The sequence below is a fragment of the Coregonus clupeaformis genome, chromosome 17, assembly GCF_020615455.1.
Source record: "Coregonus clupeaformis isolate EN_2021a chromosome 17, ASM2061545v1, whole genome shotgun sequence".
Taxonomy (NCBI): domain Eukaryota; kingdom Metazoa; phylum Chordata; class Actinopteri; order Salmoniformes; family Salmonidae; genus Coregonus; species Coregonus clupeaformis.
Window position 1 is genome coordinate 55,612,382 of NC_059208.1, and position 20,366 is coordinate 55,632,747.

General features: G+C 46.8%; 1 protein-coding gene across 2 annotated transcripts in view; it reads left to right on the plus strand.

Moving 5' to 3' along the window:
* Positions 1 to 1,158, plus strand: part of LOC121586764 (ribosome biogenesis protein bop1) — a 96,796-nt gene extending 95,638 nt beyond the window's left edge. For both annotated transcript variants that reach the window (XM_041903731.1, XM_041903732.1), the window contains exon 16: positions 50 to 1,158. In XM_041903731.1, the coding sequence (XP_041759665.1) occupies positions 50 to 203 (154 nt within the window). In that variant the 3' untranslated portion in view covers positions 204 to 1,158. The remainder of the gene's footprint in view (positions 1 to 49) is intronic.
* Positions 1,159 to 20,366: the final 19,208 nt, after the last annotated feature.

Below are 20,366 nucleotides of genomic sequence, written 5' to 3' on the forward strand. Positions count from 1 at the left end.
CTCTCTCTCACTCGCTCTCTCACTCTGTCTGTCTCTCTTCCTCTCACAGTGACCTGCTCCAGAACCCTCTCATTGTTCCAGTTAAGGTACTGAAGGGTCACCAGATAACCCACGACCTGGGGGTCCTAGACGTGACCTTCCACCCCACCCAGCCCTGGGTGTTTTCCTCAGGGGCTGACGCCACCATCCGCCTCTTCACCTAACCATCTCTACTGTCACCTTGGTTACGTCAAATTACACCATATTCCCTACATAGTGCACTTCTGTAACCACAGTAGTTTGACAAAAGCGGTGCACTACATAGGGAATAAGGATACCTCGGTTACATCTCAAATGGCACCCTATTCCCTACATAGTGCACTACTTTTGAACAGGGCCCCTATGTGGGTAGAGCACTATGTAGGGAACAGGGTGTCATTTGAGCCAGAGACCATATTGAAGTACCTGACCACAGCTTGTTTTAACCTGCAGCCTCACCTGAAAAACAAATGATGACCAACAGAGGCTGATTTTGAGATATGTGTGTATTTAAGATGCTTCCCAGACTCCTCCTCTGTCCTCTGACAGCTATCTCAGAGGGAAGAATCAAATCAAGTGCCTGATATCCTCATGTTTAGTAGCCATGTGAGTATTTGTCCAAGCTAAGAGAACACCAAACACCAACCACACAGCCATAATCTCTCTCTCTCCTCAGTGAAACTGAGACAGTAAAAACATGTCGAATCTGGACTGGGCAGGAAAGCCCATTTCCGTCTCTGTAGCTGTTCTGTGCAGCTGCCTCGTACCAGCGCATAAGAGTCGAACCACTAATGCTTGGACATTTCAGACAGCCCACGTGACAAAATATACTGTATGTCCAGAGATGGAGCTTGCCAATAGAAACAACTGTGAAGAACAAAGCTGTTGTGGGCCCCCAGAAGGCCCCTGTCCTATAAGTGTATGTGTAAATCTCTCTCCGAGTCGCTCTTTGAGTGTACGCAATGGATGTCCAGTTGAGATTCTGCAGGACTACGGTCAATGACATTATACACTAGGGTAGTGATGTTTGAGCCCTTTTTAAACTCGCTTGAATTGTAAAACCTTCTCTGACTGCTTTTCACGACAACTTTGTCTGTCTGCTACAAGTATTTCTTTTAAATTAAAACTGGTGTTCCCTGAGGCGTCTGAAGTGTGTTTTGTTTGGGTCTCGCTCTTCCTTCTCTTTTGCGTCGGCGGCCGGCAGGTCAGGGAAGGTGAACTCAAAACCTCTGAAATATATGCAACCAGGGATGTGGGTTTTCCTTTCCTTTCCTCCTCAGCTCAGCCCCAGACGAGAGCCATCACAAAGTGGTGGATTATGTATCATTCTCTGTCAAGTCAAGGCAGGGCCGTGCTGTGCTACGCTGTACACCTGTGGCTCCCTCCCTCTCTCTCTCACAGCGCTCTATCAGTGTCTTTGTCCCAAATGGCACCCTATTCCCTATGTAGTGCACTACTTTTGACAAATGGCCCATAGGGCTCTGGTCAAAAGTAGTGCACTATATAGGGAATAGGGTGCCATTTGGGTGTGTCCGTCTCAGTCCAGTGGGATACAGTGTACTGCACTGCTGTCTGAGCTGGGTAGACAGACATGGCTTCACTGTACATGGTCACAAAAGGTTTCTGGCTCAGAAAGACAATGTTTCTAGCTATGGTCTGACTCTGAAAGCGTTGTAAATGAAATTCGATTTGAGGTAATTTTGACATTGTCTTCAAAGCAATGCTATATCCGATGTTGTAGATTACAATACGAACGATGACAACAGTGACCTTGAGGGAACGAAGTATACAGTGCGGCTGAGTGATACGCATTTTCTAGAAAAGTCTGTATGTTATAGCCTAGGTCCGAGATATTTGTACCTCAGCTGTTGGAGTCGTCTCAACTGTTGAAGTGTTTTATGTTATTTATCACAATGTATGGCCATGAATCAGATGCCAGGTCATTTATAAATCATCTAGCATTTCTAGCAATTAACCCTACATTTACTCTTACACCTAATCAGTTGGTTTTTGGAATATCCTCTCTTCCCAGTTTGTGGGTTAGGTTTGCTCTCGTGGATTGATTTGGACAATATTGTGCCAGGATTTGTATTGAAATCAAATGACACTCATACTAGTCATTGGCCAATATATGCTAATATTCAAAGAGTTGATTGATCCGTATGACTTTTAACACACTTGGCATGTTCACGATGGGGAGTAGGCTTTTAATGGGTTTGGGAATACAATGCATTTGGTTAACTTCAAACCACTTGTCTACTGTTGCTCTGACAGATGGCATATTGTTTCTTCACTGAACACCATTTATACATATAGAATTACTCAGGTGGTCTTGAAATCAACTCTCAATAGGGTCAAAATGGAAATAAATAAAAGCCAACTACTTTAAACCACAAAACAGTTTGACAGGACCAAAAAAAGGTTGTTTTTCTAGTGTTACATTGGAGGAAGTTTCTCCATTCCCTTTGTCAAGGAAGGCATGCTAAAGTGATGGAAAACCTAAGCTGCTGCCACAAAAGCCCATTCAGAGGGCAGTGACATTCGCTTCCCCCTGAAGCTGACGGGGAACCAAAAATTAGAAGATATTGTAATGACCCAGCTGGGTCATAAAGTAAAAGAGAGACGGGCACCAGGTGTACAGGCAGAACACAGGTTTATTCCTAAATGGGCTATTGTTCAGGCCACAACCCACGCCGCTAAACCTCGAACATACACAAATAGAACATGTCAAAATCAAGGGTCCCGAACCGAAGAGAGAGATATGAGACCGTAACCCCTATTTAATCATTCCCAAAATCCCGCGGGATTACCCATCATACCCCCCAACCTTTCCATCTGTCCTGGCATATTTAACCCCTGCTAGTACCCATGAGAACGATAACACATCCATGAACACAGAACACAATACAGGGTCGTTACATAGCCCCCTCCTTTCTAAACCCTAGCCCCTAGGGTTACAAAACAAAATCCTTAAAACGACCCGGAGGTCGCATCAGTCTCTTGTGCCTCCCCTTGACTCCCACTGGTGGACCCCCAGAACACTCATCTGCCCCAATGTCATTTCCAGCACCCCCCGAAGAGGCAGCCCCCGTCCCAGGCTCAGCTTGCATTAGAGTCTCCTCGCTAGACGGTCCCCGTGTGCTCACATCAGAGTCCTCACTTCCATTCCCTACCGTTTTCCTCCCTCTGTAGGGCGCCAATCGGTCCCGGTGGACCACCACCTTCCTGCCCCGTGGGGGAACCTCCACCCGGTACGTCACCTCCCCCACTCTCTCTATCACCAGGCACGGCCCCACCCAGGCACTGTCCAACTTTGGGCACCGCCCCTTCTTGCGCGTGGGGTTGTGAAGCCACACTCGTTCTCCCGCTCCAAAGTGCCTCCCCCTAGCGCGTGAGTCATAGTGGCGCTTTTGGCGCATTCCTGCGTTCTCGAGTTGCTCTCTTGCGAAGGTGTGAGCCGCTTCTAACCGGTTCTGCAGTCGACGAACATAGTTCGGGCCAGGCAAAACCCCGTCGTCGTTATCAGGAGGGTGGCCAAACGTCAGTTCGGCTGGGGTGCGCAACTCACGACCTAACATTAGTAGCGCTGGGGAGCACGCAGTCGATTCCTGAACAGCCGACCTACATGCCATGAGAATAAACGGTAAGTGGGTGTCCCAATCTCTCTGGTGTTTTGAGGTAACGATAGCCAGCTGTTGTGCTAATGTTCTGTTAAATCTTTCCACCAGCCCATCACTCTGGGGATGAAGCGGAGTAGTGCGCGTCTTCTCCGCGCCTAACCGTCTACACAACTCTGAGAACACCCGTGACTCAAAGTTTCTCCCCTGGTCGCTGTGTATAGACTGTGGCACCCCGAACCGACTGATTATTCCCCCCTACCAATGCATCAGCTACTGTTTCTGCCTCCTGGTCTGGGAGAGCGTAAGCCTCTGGCCACTTGGTGAAGTAGTCCATAGCAGTTAGAATCCACCTGTTACCGCTGTCTGTGATTGGAAACGGTCCAACTATGTCTACCCCCAGTCTCTCCATGGGCTCCCCTACTGGGAATTGTTGTAGGAGGGCGTGTGACTGACCTGGAGGTCCTTTCTTAGCAGCACACTCATCGCACTGCCTGCAAAAGTCCTCCACATCCCTCCTGTGCCTGGCCCAATAGAAGCCTTTACGTACGCGCTTTAACGTTTTGGAGACCCCAAAATGCCCTGCGCCTACTCCCCCGTGAAGCTGCTGTAACACGCTCCCTTGCAGCCTTTTGGGAACCACTACCTGCCACGTCATTTCTCCAGTAGCTGGCTTTTTCCACCCCCTCTGGAGCACTCCCTCAGCCACTCTAAGGACTGAGAATTTAGCCCAGAGTCCTTTGGTGACTGGTGATAGAGGGGCTACTTCCCCCCATGGCGGTCGTCTTCTCTCTTCCACCCACCCCAGCACAGGACGCAGCTCTGCGTCCTCCTCCTGGCGACGCCTCCACTCCCCGACGTCCACAGCCTCAAGCTCCCGGCACTCTGTCACCCTCAGCTGACTCACCGTGGCGGTGACTCCCTCCTCCATGCACAGTTCCCTCTCTCGCTCCACCCGTTTGGCGCAGTACCCACAGCCGTCCTCAGCACACGGGCGGCGGGACAAGGCGTCTGCATTGCTGTGGCGAAGGCCGGCCCTGTGCTCCACCTGGAAGTCGTAGGGTTGCAGCTCCTCCAACCAGTGGGCGATCTGACCCTCTGGCTCCTTGAAGGAGAGAAGCCACTGCAGGGGCGGAGTGATCCGTCCGCACCACAAACGGCAGGCCCCCAGGTAGTACTTGAAATGGCGTACTGCTGCCACGACAGCCAAAAGCTCCCTCCTTGTCACGCAGTAGCGTTTTTCAGCCTTATCAAAAGTTCTGCTGTAATAAGCTACTACGTGCTCCCCGTCAGAACCACGCTGAGCCAGCACGGCCCCCAAGCCCTCATTGCTTGCATCGGTGTCCAGAATAAACGGACGGTTTGGGTCTGGTGAGGACAGGACAGGGGCCTCCACCAGGGCACGTTTGAGGGCCTCAAACGCCCGCTGGTGCTCTTCGGTCCACTGAAAGACAGTGTCCTTCTTGAGAAGGTGGTTCAAAGGAGCTGCTATCCCCGCAAACCCTTTCACAAACCTACGATAGTAGGATGCCAGACCCAGGAAGCTCTTAACCTCTTTTTTTTCCTTTGGAATTGGCCACCCCCTCACAGCCTCCACTTTGTCTGGCAACGTGCTGATACCCTCACCACCCAGCTGATGACCCAGGAACGCCAACTCCCTTTGCATGAAATGGCACTTTTCCGGGTGTAATTTTAGCCCCGCCCCGAGATCCTCTCCAGCACTCGCCTAAGTGCCCCCAGTGCCCCCTCAAACGACGTGCCGTGTACCAATATGTCGTCTAGGTACACGACACACTCGTCTCTCGGAACCCCCGCCAGCACTCTGTCCATGAGCCTCTCAAAGGTGGCAGGAGCATTACAAAGCCCGAAGCACAGCACCTTGAACTGCCAATGGCCCCTATCCGTGGAGAAGGCCGTTTTTCACGTGCCCCAGGCGAGAGGGGCACCTGCCAGTAGCCACTGCGCAGATCAAGGGAAGAGAACCACGAGGACCCTCTGACGTGGTCTAGCGACTCATCGATCCTCGGTATGGGGTAAGAGTCTTTAATGGTGACAGAATTTAGGCCCCTGTAGTCCGCACAAAACCTAAGTTTACCCCCTTTCTTAGGCACCATGACGACCGGGCGCGGACCACGGGCTGTCTGATGGCTCAATGAAATCAGCCCGCAACATGTCAGCAATAGCTGTGGCTGCTGCTTCCCTCTTGGCAAGGGGAATGCGACGGGGCCGAATTTTAATGGGTTGGTTGTCCCCAGTGTCGATGTCGTGCTGAACCAGGTGCGTTTGCCCTACCTCATCTTCCCCCAAGCGAAGCTATCTTTAAAGTCAAACAGCAGCTGCTTTAATTGTCTCTGTTGTCCCTCGTCCAGACCTTGACAGTTTTTCAGCCACACAGCCTCAACGGCGTCGATAACTTCCTCCTTCCCCCGTCGGGCTGATGGGGTGAAGGAGCCAGTGTGTTTTGGGCTACTGGGATGCCTGTGCTTGCACCATTATGGGGAGTGAAGGTCGTTGCCGCCGGAGACAGCTGCTGGGATGGAACAACGACCAAGGGAGCAGCCGGGACGACCAGTGGAGCTTCGGCAAGCTTGGAGGAAGACGGAGGGACAGCCCTGCCCCCTGCTGGCCCTCCCGTGGGCGACATTCCCACTGTGGGCCCCCCGACAGCCTCAAAGTGCCCGAAGCTAAGTCCAACTGAGCCCCACAGTTTTTCAAAAGTCCATTCCTAGTATACAGGGGTCCTGTACCGCTGCTACCCACACCGGACACCCCACAGTTCTCCCCCCCACAGTCACAGACACCCGACACTTCCCTAACATGGGGGCTAGCTCCCCGTGACAGTCCGTAGCTGGACAAAGGTCGGCTCCACCCGCACCCCAACAGGTAGTATGTCTGGTCTCACCAGGGTTACTGTAGAGCCCGTGTCGACCAGGGCCAAACATTCCACCCCCTCTACCTTGACGATGACATTGCAGAAGTCCCCAATGGTGGTACGTCCCACCACAACTACCGGACTAGGAAACACGGTGGCCGCTACACCCTGGGGAAGCAGGTCCCCACCCTCTTGCCTGCACTGCTGGGTACATCTTCTGCTTACTGCGGGTTCGGGGCGGAGGAATGGGCCCGCGCTGCCCCCTGCGCGAGAACCCGCTGTCGTTTCCCTGTTGACTGGAGAATCTGCCACACTCCCGCTGAATGTGGCCAGTCTGGCCACAACCCCAGCAGACAATGGAAGTTGAGCTGACACTGCGATGTTGTCTGGAGCCCTTCTCAATGACAAGCGAAGCGGTCTTGACTAACCCTCCCAACTCGTCGACCCACTCTGGTTTGGTGACCCCCAGCACCCCGGCCGCCGCTGCTCTCACCTCTGGTTGACTGGCAACCTCCACTCTCACTCCCTCACCCCAGATCAGCTCCCTCTTCCTGGCTATCTCCACTGCAGCCCGCAGAGATGCTGGGTCCGACATCTGCACATGCTTACCCAGTTCGGTGGAGGAGAGCGCTCTAATGAAACTGTCCCGTGCCAGCTCGTCTTGCACCCCAATCGACATATTTGCATAAGCCCGCCTGGTCAGGCTCAGAATATCACTTGCCAACGCCTTTAATGATTCCCCCTGAAGTCTCTTTTTGTTATTCAGTTCAATCCGCAGCATGTTGGGCTGTGCATCGCTGCCGAAACGGCCCCCAATGCCTCCACTAGCGCACCGTAGTCGCCCCTCTCGTCCGGGGGCTAGCGTTAGCAGGCATTCCGACGCCTCCTCTGACAGGCTCAGGGCAAGCTGTAACCCTTTCGTCTCGTCAGACCACCTCCCGGCTCTAGCCAACAACTCGAATTGAGTGAAAAAAACTTCCCATTTACCTTGTCCATTGAACTTTGGAAGTTTAGCCGCTACCGTGGCTAATGGCAATAGGGCGCTGCCATCTCTGTTTACATAAGGAGGTCCAGCCATTTCCGCGACGCGGTGACGTCGATATCTCCGTCGCCGTGACGTCTGTTCTGGTCGAGCGGTTTGAAGGAAAACCCGCCCGTTCTGCCATCTTGCTGACTGACAATTTAACTCCCGCCATGTGGCTCTCCAGCTCTTCTACAGCCGTCCTCGCCTGACCCTCCCGACCGGGTACACCCGAGCCCCCAACGGCCACTTTGTCCGACTCTTCCTTAACTTTCCGCCTCGCCCGATCATCCTGACCGTAGATGCGAGTCACGCTAAAGCTAACCACGGCCTATACTGAAACAGCTAACTCGCCTAATCTCGATCTATCCCGTCGTTCGAAAGCACTTCTGACACCAATGTAATGACCCAGCTGGGTCATAAAGTAAAAAGAGAGACGGGCACCAGGTGTACAGGCAGAACACAGGTTTATTCCTAAATGGGCTATTGTTCAGGCCACAACCCACGCCGCTAAACCTCGAACATACACAAATAGAACATGTCAAAATCAAGGGTCCCGAACCGAAGAGAGAGATATGAGACCGTAACCCCTATTTAATCATTCCCAAAATCCCGCGGGATTACCCATCATACCCCCCAACCTTTCCATCTGTCCTGGCATATTTAACCCCTGCTAGTACCCATGAGAACGATAACACATCCATGAACACAGAACACAATACAGGGTCGTTACAATATATTTAAGGAGCAGTCCTAGTAAGTATGGAATTGCTTTGATACTGCATACATGCATGAGATTGGTGAACAACTCCAATGCCTCATAAGGTATATTTCACTGTCTCTCCCTCACCATTTAATCTGTTTCCGCTCTTGAATTTCCGCTTTCAAAAAAAGCAAAGCAGGAAAATGTTGGGCTTAGTTAGCATTACCACATTTGATCAATTAACACCGGCAGTAGCCAGGGAAACCATTCTATTGATTGCAGCTGCCCCCCATTTTGAAGTCCCGTTTTTCCCAGCTCTCCCAAGCCGTACCGGGACAGAGGAAATGGACGCGCATACATTTTTAAAAAAAGCATTGCAAAGGGTTTGGTCCCATACATGATGTAAGAAAACCTGATGGTTTCACAAAAACCATTAGATTGGCAGTAAGCCACACAGGCTCAGTCAGAGCGGATGAGTATTTCTGATGTTCTAATAAATTAGCTGATGGGTAGGGCCTCCCGAGTGGAGCAGCGGTCTAAGGCACAACCTTCGCCTCCCAAGTCCGTAGGGGAGTTGCAGCGATGGGACAAGACTGTAACCACCAATTGGATATCATGAAATTGGGGAGAAAAAGGGGTTAAAATAAAACATTAGCTGACGGGTTGCCAGTACCCCGGAGAGAAGTGAAACCCTGTAAGGACGTCAGACCAGGCAGGTCCTCTAGACTCGGACTGAGACTGGGCTCGGCGGGACCGACCTCCTCGACATGTTCTCGATCAAAACTGAAAATGGCACGAGACAAATTCCAAAGGAAAACCTCTCTGTCTGAAACTCGGAGATCACGTCATAAAGTCTTAAGCCTTTTAATGACTTTCTCCTTTGTTCCTCTGACTGGCCACCGCCACACCACCTTGAACTCTGCCCGGGGGCCCCACCGTCACACATTCTTTGAGCCCTGCCCATGGTCCCCACCGTTACACTCACACATACTCTGAGCCCTGCCCAGGGGCCCCACCGTTACACTCACACATACTCTGAGCCCTGCCCAGGGGCCCCACCGTTACACTCACACATACTCTTGAGCCCTTCCCATGGTCCCCACCGTTACACTCACACATACTCTGAGCCCTGCCCAGGGGCCCAACTGCCACAGAGCTTTGAACCCAGCCCTGCCTGCATGGGCGCCCCACCAAGGGCCTCCATTGTAAATGTGTTGTCATGGACCATTATTATGTGTGTGTGTGTGTATGTGTGTTGTGTTGTATGTGGGTTCCTATGTAAGATAAATGCCCCTGTGTGTCTCTGTGTAGTTCTGCCATTACGGTTCTACTCCGATTCTGTGGAAGACTTCAGACCGTGGCACTGAAGCAGTTTGAAAAGCACAGGCTGTTTAGAGAGGCCTTGGATGTCTGTTACTGTGTGTCTCGCCCACAACACTGAACTGAGAGTGTGTGTAGCTGCGGTTGTCCTGTCAGTGAAACCCAATAACACTCCCATTGCATCACTCTGAATAGTTTGAAAAGAAATTGCTGCAGTCCTGGCAGACGAGTGTTTCCATCGCTTTTTCTTGCCTTCTTCTCTTCCTCCCGTTCTGTATTTTTCACCCTCAGGGAGCATGGTCAAAACAAACAGCAAATATGCGGTCGGTGTAGAGAAACTGGGCTTGGGGAAGGTCACATTCCAGGATAAGTGGAAAACATTAGAGCCCCATTCTCTCCTGCCTGTGTTTTTGAAGCTCCTAGAGACCTCGCTTCCACAAAGTTAATTTGGGAACATAGTGGCTCTGGGGGCTGGTTTCCCCAATGGGCTCTCTTGGTTTTCTGTGATTGTCAGCAGCGTTGGACGAGGCTGCCCCTGTGTGGGTATTCCACTGCTGGCTACCATTCAGACTAACTAATGAACACTGGTTGGGGTGTAATATTACAGTGTCATAATGAGCTAGTTTTGGAATTCAAGTCTTCACTGCGAAGTGGTTTACATTGAACAGGCAAGATTTGTGGCGTCTGTGTAATGATGTTGATGTACAATGTGGTGATTTGTAGTTATTGGGGTGTTTTTAGTGGCTTCGTTCTCTCACTGAGGTAGCCAGCGACGATGAGGGACGCACGTACGTGACAGGAAGAGAAATATGAGCTAAAAATGCAGAAAGGAGAGAGAGAGAGAAAGCAAAAAGGGGGTTCAAATCCAGATCTTTAAGAGCCTTTTGCTTTTCAAACATTGAGTCACTCCAAACGGTAGCAGCCAAACAAATTATTGACATTACGAGGGCACATTCATATTTTCCTCACATTTGATGTTCGTGGCCCTGTTGTTTTTTACTTAATCAAGTCCACCGCTAAGAGATGAGGTTTTCCTTTTGGAATCTCTAGGATTGGAACTATGAGCCACTTTTGGTTTTGAGTCGTTTTTTGGTGAGCCTCACATTTCTTCCCCTTTGGTTTTTTTTAAAATCAGAGGTCTGCGATGACATACGCCACACTCAGCTAGGCCCTATTGGTACAATATGTATGAACCATACAGGGTCCTGTTGAGTCCTTTAATAATAGCACCCACTCGCCTCAATAAAATAAGTATTTAGCTGCTGTACCAGCGACTGAGTTTTGTTAACTTAGACGGACACATTTGATCACAGATTCTTCCCTAAAATGGACGTCATCTATCATGTGTCCCTGGACCCTCATACACAACTCTCATAGAGGGATGGGACACACACACACACAGGTTGATGTTGTCTTCCCCAGAGGCTTGGGGACACAATAGTCGACAGACAGACAGACAGACAGTGAGAGGTACACAGAGCTCTGAGGGTCAGGCCAGCGTACTGTAGGCCAGGCCAAGGCGTTCTCTTTCACAGATCTTCAATATTGTTTTGTCTGTCTGTCCTTTCCCTCGCTGACAATGGAGCCCTTCTTCCACTTTGAAGACTTTGGCAGATGTAGCGCCAAAAACATTCCTGTGCTATTTTCTTTCTCTCTCCTTAGGGCGGGAGGGGTTACTAAATAGCATACGAGGAGAACCAAAGCCCCCACAGGCAGTTGAAACGGGGCATCTTTCATCGAGAGAGAGAGCGGCCAGATTTGATACTCATTGACCCCAATTTGCGGCACCTGCAAAATTCAAACTTTTTGGAGTTTACAGTCTTTTAATTGGAGGGAAAACAGCACTGTGAACTCTTGGCAGTTGGCTTAATTTAGATCTGTTACAAATTACCCCTAAATCGGGGGAACCTTTCTTTTTCTTTTTCTTTTTTTTACATCTGCTGGCTGCACATGTCCTTACTACAGCCCAATGACATCATGGTGTTCCAGCCATACAGACGGTGGTGGAAGTAAACCACAGTGAAATTTTGTTGCCTGAGCTAATTTAAAGAAAAGTAAATGGCCATTCTCTGGTTACTTTAAGCACCACATTTGATATGGAGGAGGGTTGGCTTTGAAGGGCAGGCCAGGCCCAAGCTGACGCAGCAGTGTCCTGCCCTCCGCGTGCGAATAACAAGGGCTGGCGGCACCCAGCAGCAGTCTTTTATTATCTGGACACAGAGAACTTCTTCCAGGGGAGAGGGGGGGAGCACAGCCGAGGTGTGGTGGACAGAATGAGAGGGAGAGGGAGGGAGGCAGCTAGGGAGACATTCACACCTACACTGGCATTCGTCAGGCTGTTTTCGTGTGTGTGTATGTGTGTAACTCAACAGGGTTTCAGATCGTTTTTATGTGTTTCCTATACGGTAGCAAATCTGCTATTGCACTGCAGGCCTATATCTGTCCCATATGTACAGTGCATTCGGAAAGTATTCAGACCCCTTGACTTTTTCCACATTTTGTTACGTTACGGCCTTATTCTAAAATGAATTAAATACTTTATTTCCCACATCAATCTACACACAATAACCCATAATGACGAAGCAATATTTTTTTTTTTTATGTTTACAGATAAAAAACTGAAATACCTTATTTACATAAGTATTCGAAATTGAGCTCAGGTGCACCCTGTTTCCATTGATCATCCTTGAGATGGTTCTACAACTTGATTGGAGTCCACCTGTGGTAAATTCAATTGATTGGACATGATTTGTAAAGGCACACACCTGTGCAAAAGTATTCAGCCCCCTTGGCGTTTTTCCTATTTTGTTGCATTACAACCTGTAATTGAAAGATTTTTTATTTGAATTTCATGTAATGGACATACACAAAATAGTCTAAATTGGTGAAGTGAAATGAAAAAAAATTACTTGTTTCAAAAAATTATTTAAAAATAAATAACGGAAAAGTGGTGCGTGCATATGTATTTAACCCCCTTTGCGATGAAGCCCCTAAATAAGATCTGGTGCAACCAATTACCTTCAGAAGTCACATATAATTCGTTTTAAAAAGTCCACCTGTGTGCAATCTAAGTGTCACATGATCTCAGTATATATACACCTGTTCTGAAAGGCCCCAGAGTCTGCAACACCACTAAGCAAGGGGCATCACCAAGCAAGTGGCACTGTAAAGACCATGGAGCTCTTCAAACAGGTCAGGGACAAAGTTGTGGAGAAGTACAGATCAGAGTTGGATTATAAAAAAATATCTGAAACTTTGAACATCCCACGGAGCACCATTAAATCAATTATTTAAAAATGGAAAGAATATGGCACCACAACAAACCTGCCAAGAGAGGGCCGCCCACCAAAACTCACGGACCAGGCAAGGAGGGCATTAATCAGAGAGGCAACAAAGAGACCAAAGATAACCCTGAAGGAGCTGCAAAGCTCCACAGCGGAGATTGGAGTATCTATCCATAGGACCACTTTAAGCCGTACACTCCACAGAGCTGGGATTTACGGAAGAGTGGCCAGAAAAAAGCCATTGCTTAAAGAAAAAAATAAGCAAGCACGTTTGGTGTTCGCCAAAAGACATGTGGGAGACTCCCCAAACATATGGAAGAAGGTACTCTGGTCAGATAAGACTAAAATTGAGCTTTTTGGCCATCAAGGAAAACGCTATGTCTGGCGCAAACCCAACACCTCTCATCACCCCGAGAACACCATCCCCACAGTGAAGCATGGTGGTGGCAGCATCATGCTGTGGGGATGTTTTTCAGTGGCAGGAACTGGGAGACTAGTCAGGATCGAGGGAAAGATGAACGGAGCAAAGTACAGAGAGATCCTTGATGAAAACCTGCTCCAGAGCGCTCAGGACCTCAGACTGGGGGCGAAGGTTCACCTTCCAACAGGACAACGACCCTAAGCACACAGCCAAGACAACGCAGGAGTGGCTTCGGGACAAGTCTCTGAATGTCCTTGAGTGGCCCAGCCAGAGCCCAGACTTGAACCCGATCTAACATCTCTGGAGAGACCTGAAATAGCTGTGCAGCAACACTCCCCATACAACCTGACAGAGCTTGAGAGGATCTGCAGAGAAGAATGGGAGAAACTCCCCAAGTACAGGTGTGCCAAGCTTGTAGCGTCATACCCAAGAAGACTCAAGGCTGTAATCACTGCCAAAGGTGATTCAACAATGTACTGAGTAAAGGGTCTGAATACTTATGTAAATGTGATATTTCCGTTTTCTATTTTTAATACATTCGAAGAATTTCTAAAAACCTGTTTTTGATTTGTCATTATGTGGTATTATGTGTAGATTGAGGGGAAAAAATCAATTTAATCAATTTTAGAATAAGGCTGTAACGTAACAAAATGTGGAAAAAGTAAATGGGTCTGAATACTTTCTGAATGCACTGTACGTACTGTTTCCAAAGTGTATTTTGTTAATTAAAAAAAAGATGGAACCACACTTTTACTTCAATTTTTACTATGTCAAATTGTCTCCCCCCCTTACTCAAAATATGGAGCTTTCACTAGATCCTATCTATGGGGTTGTTTTGAAACCTTGATTGTTTTTATCTCAGTGAAATGATGTAACTTTGAGTAATAACCTGATTGTCACAGATTGATAACACATGTGAACTATTGTGGCGGATTAAAACGGGTAGAGTACAGTTCACCTCTTCTAGCTCTTTCCTCATATCTTAAAGGCAGGAACAGGGAGGGCTGTTACAGTCTGGGTTGTGGCTTTAGGGGAGTATTAGGAGTTAGCTGGAGTATTAGCCAAACGACAACGATAAAAATACCTCGGTACCCACTACTGGGCACGCTCCCTCTATGACGGCCGTGATTCTTCCGTAAATTGACATCGGCATCTCTCTCAAAACAGGATGTGGGTAGCTATAGCCCTCATGAATCCGGCAGATGACCAGTTTTCACCAGGCAGCTCTTATATGGCTCTGTGTGTAGCAGCAGCCTGCAGCCTGGTTGGGTCCCATTCATGTTGTCCCAGGCTGCATCCTAATTCTCCACCCTTCACCCTTCACTCCTCTCTTAGATGTCAAAGCATTGGATTAGTGTAATAATTGGCTGGAAGGGGTGTCAAATCCACAAGGAGAAGTGCACAAGTGCACATGTTGTGATGCAGGTGGAGAATCGGGACGGAGCCCCAGATTACATCCCAAATGGCCCCCTATTCCCTATCGTGGTCAAAAGTTTTGAGAATGACACAAATACTAATTTTCACAAAGTCTGCTGCCTCAGTTTTTATGATGGCAATTTGCATACAGTGGGGAAAAAAAGAATTGAGTCAGCCACCAATTGTGCATGTTCTCCCACTTAAAAAGATGAGAGGCCTGTAATTTTCATCATAGGTACACGTCAACTATGACCGACAAATTGAGGGAAAAAAATCCAGAAAATCACATTGTAGGATTTTTAATGAATTTATTTGCAAATTATGGTGGAAAATAAGTATTTGGTCACCTACAAACAAGCAAGATTTCTGGCTCTCACAGACCTGTAACTTATTCTTTAAGAGGCTCCTCTGTCCTCCACTCGTTACCTGTATTAATGGCACCTGTTTGAACTTGTTATCAGTATAAAAGACACCTGTCCACAACCTCAAACAGTCACACTCCAAACTCCACTATGGCCAAGACCAAAGAGCTGTCAAAGGACACCAGAAACAAAATTGGAGACCTGCACCAGGCTGGGAAGACTGAATCTGCAATAGGTAAGCAGCTTGGTTTGAAGAAATCAACTGTGGGAGCAATTATTAGGAAATGGAAGACATACAAGACCACTGATAATCTCCCTCGATCTGGGGCTCCACGCAAGATCTCACCCCGTGGGGTCAAAATGATCACAAGAACGGTGAGCAAAATTCCCAGAACCACACGGGGGAACCTAGTGAATGACCTGCAGAGAGCTGGGACCAAAGTAACAAAGCCTACCATCAGTAACACACTACGCCGCCAGGGACTCAAATCCTACAGTGCAAGACGTGTCCCCCTGCTTAAGCCAGTACATGTCCAGGCCCGTCTGAAGTTTGCTAGAGTGCATTTGGATGATCCAGAAGAGGATTGGGAGAATGTCATATGGTCAGATGAAACCAAAATAGAACTTTTTGGTAAAAACTCAACTCGTCGTGTTTGGAGGACAAAGAATGCTGAGTTGCATCCAAAGAACACCATACCTACTGTGAAGCATGGGGGTGGAAACATCATGCTTTGGGGCAGTTTTTCTGCAAAGGGACCAGGAAGACTGATCCGTGTAAAGGAAAGAATGAATGGGGCCATGTATCGTGAGATTTTGAGTGAAAACCTCCTTCCATCAGCAAGGGCATTGAAGATGAAACGTGGCTGGGTCTTTCAGCATGACAATGATCCCAAACACACCGCCCGGGCAACGAAGGAGTGGCTTCGTAAGAAGCATTTCAAGGTCCTGGAGTGGCCTAGCCAGTCTCCAGATCTCAACACCATAGAAAATCTTTGGAGGGAGTTGAAAGTCCGTGTTGCCCAGCGACAGCCCCAAAACATCACTGCTCTAGAGGAGATCTGCATGGAGGAATGGGCCAAAATACCAGCAACAGTATGTGAAAACCTTGTGAAGACTTACAGAAAACGTTTGACCTGTGTCACTGCCAACAAAGGGTATATAACAAAGTATTGAGAAACTTTTTTGTTATTGACCAAATACTTATTTTCCACCATAATTTGCAAATAAATTCATTAAAAATCCTACAATGTGATTTTCTGGATTTTTTTTCCCTCATTTTGTCTGTCATAGTTGATGTGTACCTATGATGAAAATTACAGGCCTCTCATCTTTTTAAGTGGGAGAACTTGCACAATTGGTGGCTGACTAAATACTTTTTTCCCCCACTGTATACTCCAAAAAATCCCCAAAAAGCATTTCCACTGCATTTCAGCCCTGCCACAAAAGGACCAGCTGCCATCATATGTTAGTGATTCTCTCGTTAACACAGGTGAGAGTGTTGACGAGGACAAGGCTGGAGATCACTCTGTCATGCTGATTGAGTTAGAATAACAGACTGGAAGCTTTAAAAGGTGGGTGGTGCTTGAAATCATTGTTCTTCTTCTGTTAACCATGGTTACCTGCAAGGAAACACGTGCTGTCTTCATTGCTTTGCACAAAAAGGGCTTCACAGGCAAGGATATTGCTGCTAGGAAGATTGCACCTAAATCAACCATTTACCGGATCATCAAGAACTTCAAGGAGAGAGGTTCAATTGTGTGAAGAAGGCGTCAGGGCGCCCAAGAAAGTCCAGCAAGCACCAGGACCGTCTCCTAAAGTTGATTCAGCTGTGGGATCGGGGCACCACCAGTGCAGAGCTTGCTCAGGAATGGCAGCAGGCAGGTGTGAGTGCATCTGCACGCACAGTGAGGCGAATACTTTTGGAGGATGGCCTGGTGTCAAGAAGGGCAGCGAGGAAGCCACTTCTCTCCAGGAAAAACACCAGGGACAGACTGATATTCTGCAAAAGGTACAGGGATTGGACTGCTGAGGACTGGGGTAAAGTCATTTTCTCTGATGAATCCCCTTTCCGATTATTTGGGGCATCCGGAAAACACCTTGTCCAGAGAAGACAAGGTGAGCGCTACCATCAGTCCTGTGTCATGCCAACAGTAAAGCATCCTGAGACCATTCATGTGTGGGGTTGCTTCTCAGCCAAGGGAGTGGGCTCACTCACAATTTTGCCTTAAGAACACAGCCATGAATAAAGAATGGTACCAACACATCCTCCAAGAGCAACTTCTCCCAACCATCCAAGAACAGTTTGGTGACGACCAATGCCTTTTCCAGCATGATGGAGCACCTTGCCATAAGGCAAAAGTGATAACAAAGTGGCTCGGGGAACAAAACATCAAAATTATGGGTCCATGGACAGGAAACTCCCCAGACCTTAATCCCATTGAGAACTTGTGGTCGATCCTCAAGAGGCGGGTGGACAAACAAAAACCCACAAATTCTGACAAACTCCAAGCATTGATTATGCAAGAATGGGCTGCCATAAGTCAGGATGTGGCCCAGAAGTTAATTGACAGCATGCCAGGGTGGATTGCAGAGGTCTTGAAAAAGAAGGGTCAACACTGCAAATATTGACTCTTTGCATAAACTTGATGTAATTGTCAATAAAAGCCTTTCACACTTATGGAATGCTTGTAATTATACTTCAGTATACCATAGTAACATCTGACAAAAATATATCATAACACTGAAGCAGCGAACTTTGTGAAGACCAATACTTGTGTCATTCTCAAAACTTTTGACCACGACTGTAGTGCACTACTTTGGACCAGAGCCCTACAGGCCCATATGGGGGCGCCATTTCAGACCAGACCTGGGCAGAAATTAGTTGTATTTTGTAGTTTATTTGAAAATACCAACTTTTGAAATACTCAAGGTAGTCTAATGAAGTTTATATAGAGTTTACACTAAAAGGCAACCATTTTGTTTGATATTCAAATACAGGTCTCAGAAAAAGTATTTTGAATACCTCTCAGAAATCCAAACGATATTTCAAGGTAAGAGTTCAGGTGGGCCTTGGAGCTTCAGCAACCAAAGGAAAGCAGGAGTTCACAACAACAATGACAACAATCATGAGAAGGGCTTACCAAAAAACAACTTCCAAGAGGACTAATTGGAGGCAGAAAGGAGTTCGAGCACTCAACAAAAAAGTCAGAGATTTATTTATTTTAGCTCGCTTTAATCCATTGTACAGGATGACAACAGGTGTCTGACATTTCGACGTCAAGCTGACGTCTTCCTCAGAGTGCTCCAACTCCTTTCTGCCTCGAATTAGTCATTTTTTTGAAGTTTTTCTTGGAAAGCCCTTATCAATATTTGAAGGTGTTTTCAGAAAGTATTCATACCCCTTGACGTATTCCACATTTTGTTGTGCTACAGTGTGAATTGAAAAATGCATTAAATTGATTTTTCTTCTCACCAATTTACACACAATAACCCCATAATGACAAAGTGAAAACGTTAGATTTTTTTTGTGCACATTTATTGAAAATGAAATACAGAAATATCTTCTTTACATAAGTATTCAAATCCCTAAGTCAATACTTTGTAGAAGCACATTTGGCAGTGATTACAGCTGTGAGTCTTTGTGTGTATGTCTCTAAGAGCTTTCTACACCTGGATTGGGCAACATTTGTCCATTTATTCCTATCAAAATGTCAAGGTCTGTCAAATTGGTTGTTGATCATTGCTAGACAACCATTTTCAGGTCTTGCCATAGATTTTCAAGTAGATTTAAGTCAAAACTGTAACTCGGCCACTCAGGACTCGCATTCACTGTCTTCTTGGTAAGCAACTCCAGTGTAGATTTGGCCTTGTGTTTTAGGTTATTGTCCTGCTGAAAGGTGAATTCATCTCCCAGTGTCTATTGGAAAGCAGACTGAACCAGGTTTTCCTCTAGGATTTTGCCTGTGCTTAGCTCCATTCCATGTATTTTTTATCCTGATAAACTTCCCAGTCCTTAACAATTACAAGCATACCTATAACATGATGCAGCCACCACTATGCTTGAAAATATGGAGAGTGGTATTCAGTAATGTGTTGTGTTGGATTTGCCCCAAATATAACATTTTGTATTCTTGACACAAAGTTAATTGCTTTGCCACATTTTTTGCAGTATTACTTCAGTGCCTTGTTGGAAACAGGCTGTTTTGGAATATGTTTATTCTGTACAGACTTCCTTCTTTTCACTCTGTCGTTTAGGTTAGTATTGTGGAGTAACTACAATGTTGTTGGTCCATCCTCAGTTTTCTCCTATAACAGCCATTAAACTCTGTAACTGTTTTAAAGTCACCATTGGCCTCATGGTGAAATCCTTGAGAGATTTCCTTCCTCTCCAGCAACTGAGTTAAGAAGGACGCCTGTATCTTTGTAGCGACTGGGTGTATTGATACACCATCCGAAGTGTAATTAATAATTTCACCATGCTCAAAATGATATTTAATGTCTGCTTTTTTTTTTTACCCATCTATAAATAGATGCACTTCTTTGTGAGGCATTAGAAAACGTCCCTGGTCTTTGTGGTAGAATCTGTGTTTGAAATTCACAGCTCGACTGAGGGACCTTACAGATAGTTGTTTGTGTGGGGTACAGAGATGAGGTAGTCATTAAATAATCATGTTAAACACTATTATTGCACACGGAATGAGTCCATGCAACTTATGTGACTTGTTAAGTGACTTATGTGACTTTACTCCTGAACTTATTTAGCTTGCCATAACAAAGGGGTTGAATACTTATTGACTCAAGACATTTCAGCTTTTCATTTTTAATTAATTTGAAAAAATCAAAAGTATTATTCCTCTTTGACATTATGGGGTATTGTGTGTGTGTGTGTGTGTGTGTAGGCCAGTGACAAAATACATTCAGGTTCTTAGATATGAATCTTAATATAGCGTATAGCCCATAATTAAATACAAGGGACATGGAATCCCCTCAACATTAAAGTAGACCACTTTTGCAGCATCAAAATGACTAACAAATATATTTTCATAATGAGTGAAACATAAGGTAATACAGTAAACCTTGACATCAAGTTCTTATACATGTGTAGTAACTTTGATTATTACAATAGCAACATTGTTTTTACATAGAATTTTGGAAATTGCTTTATAATTGCATAATAATAGTTATTACATAAGTGGAATAAGGAACAGTCACTATTTATCTTGTGTAAAGTAGTTACAAAAACTCATTGCTATGCGATTAAAATGCAATTACCAAAGTATTATGTAACAACATGCTAATAAAATGTTGCTTCAAAAGTAATTGCGGTTTTATT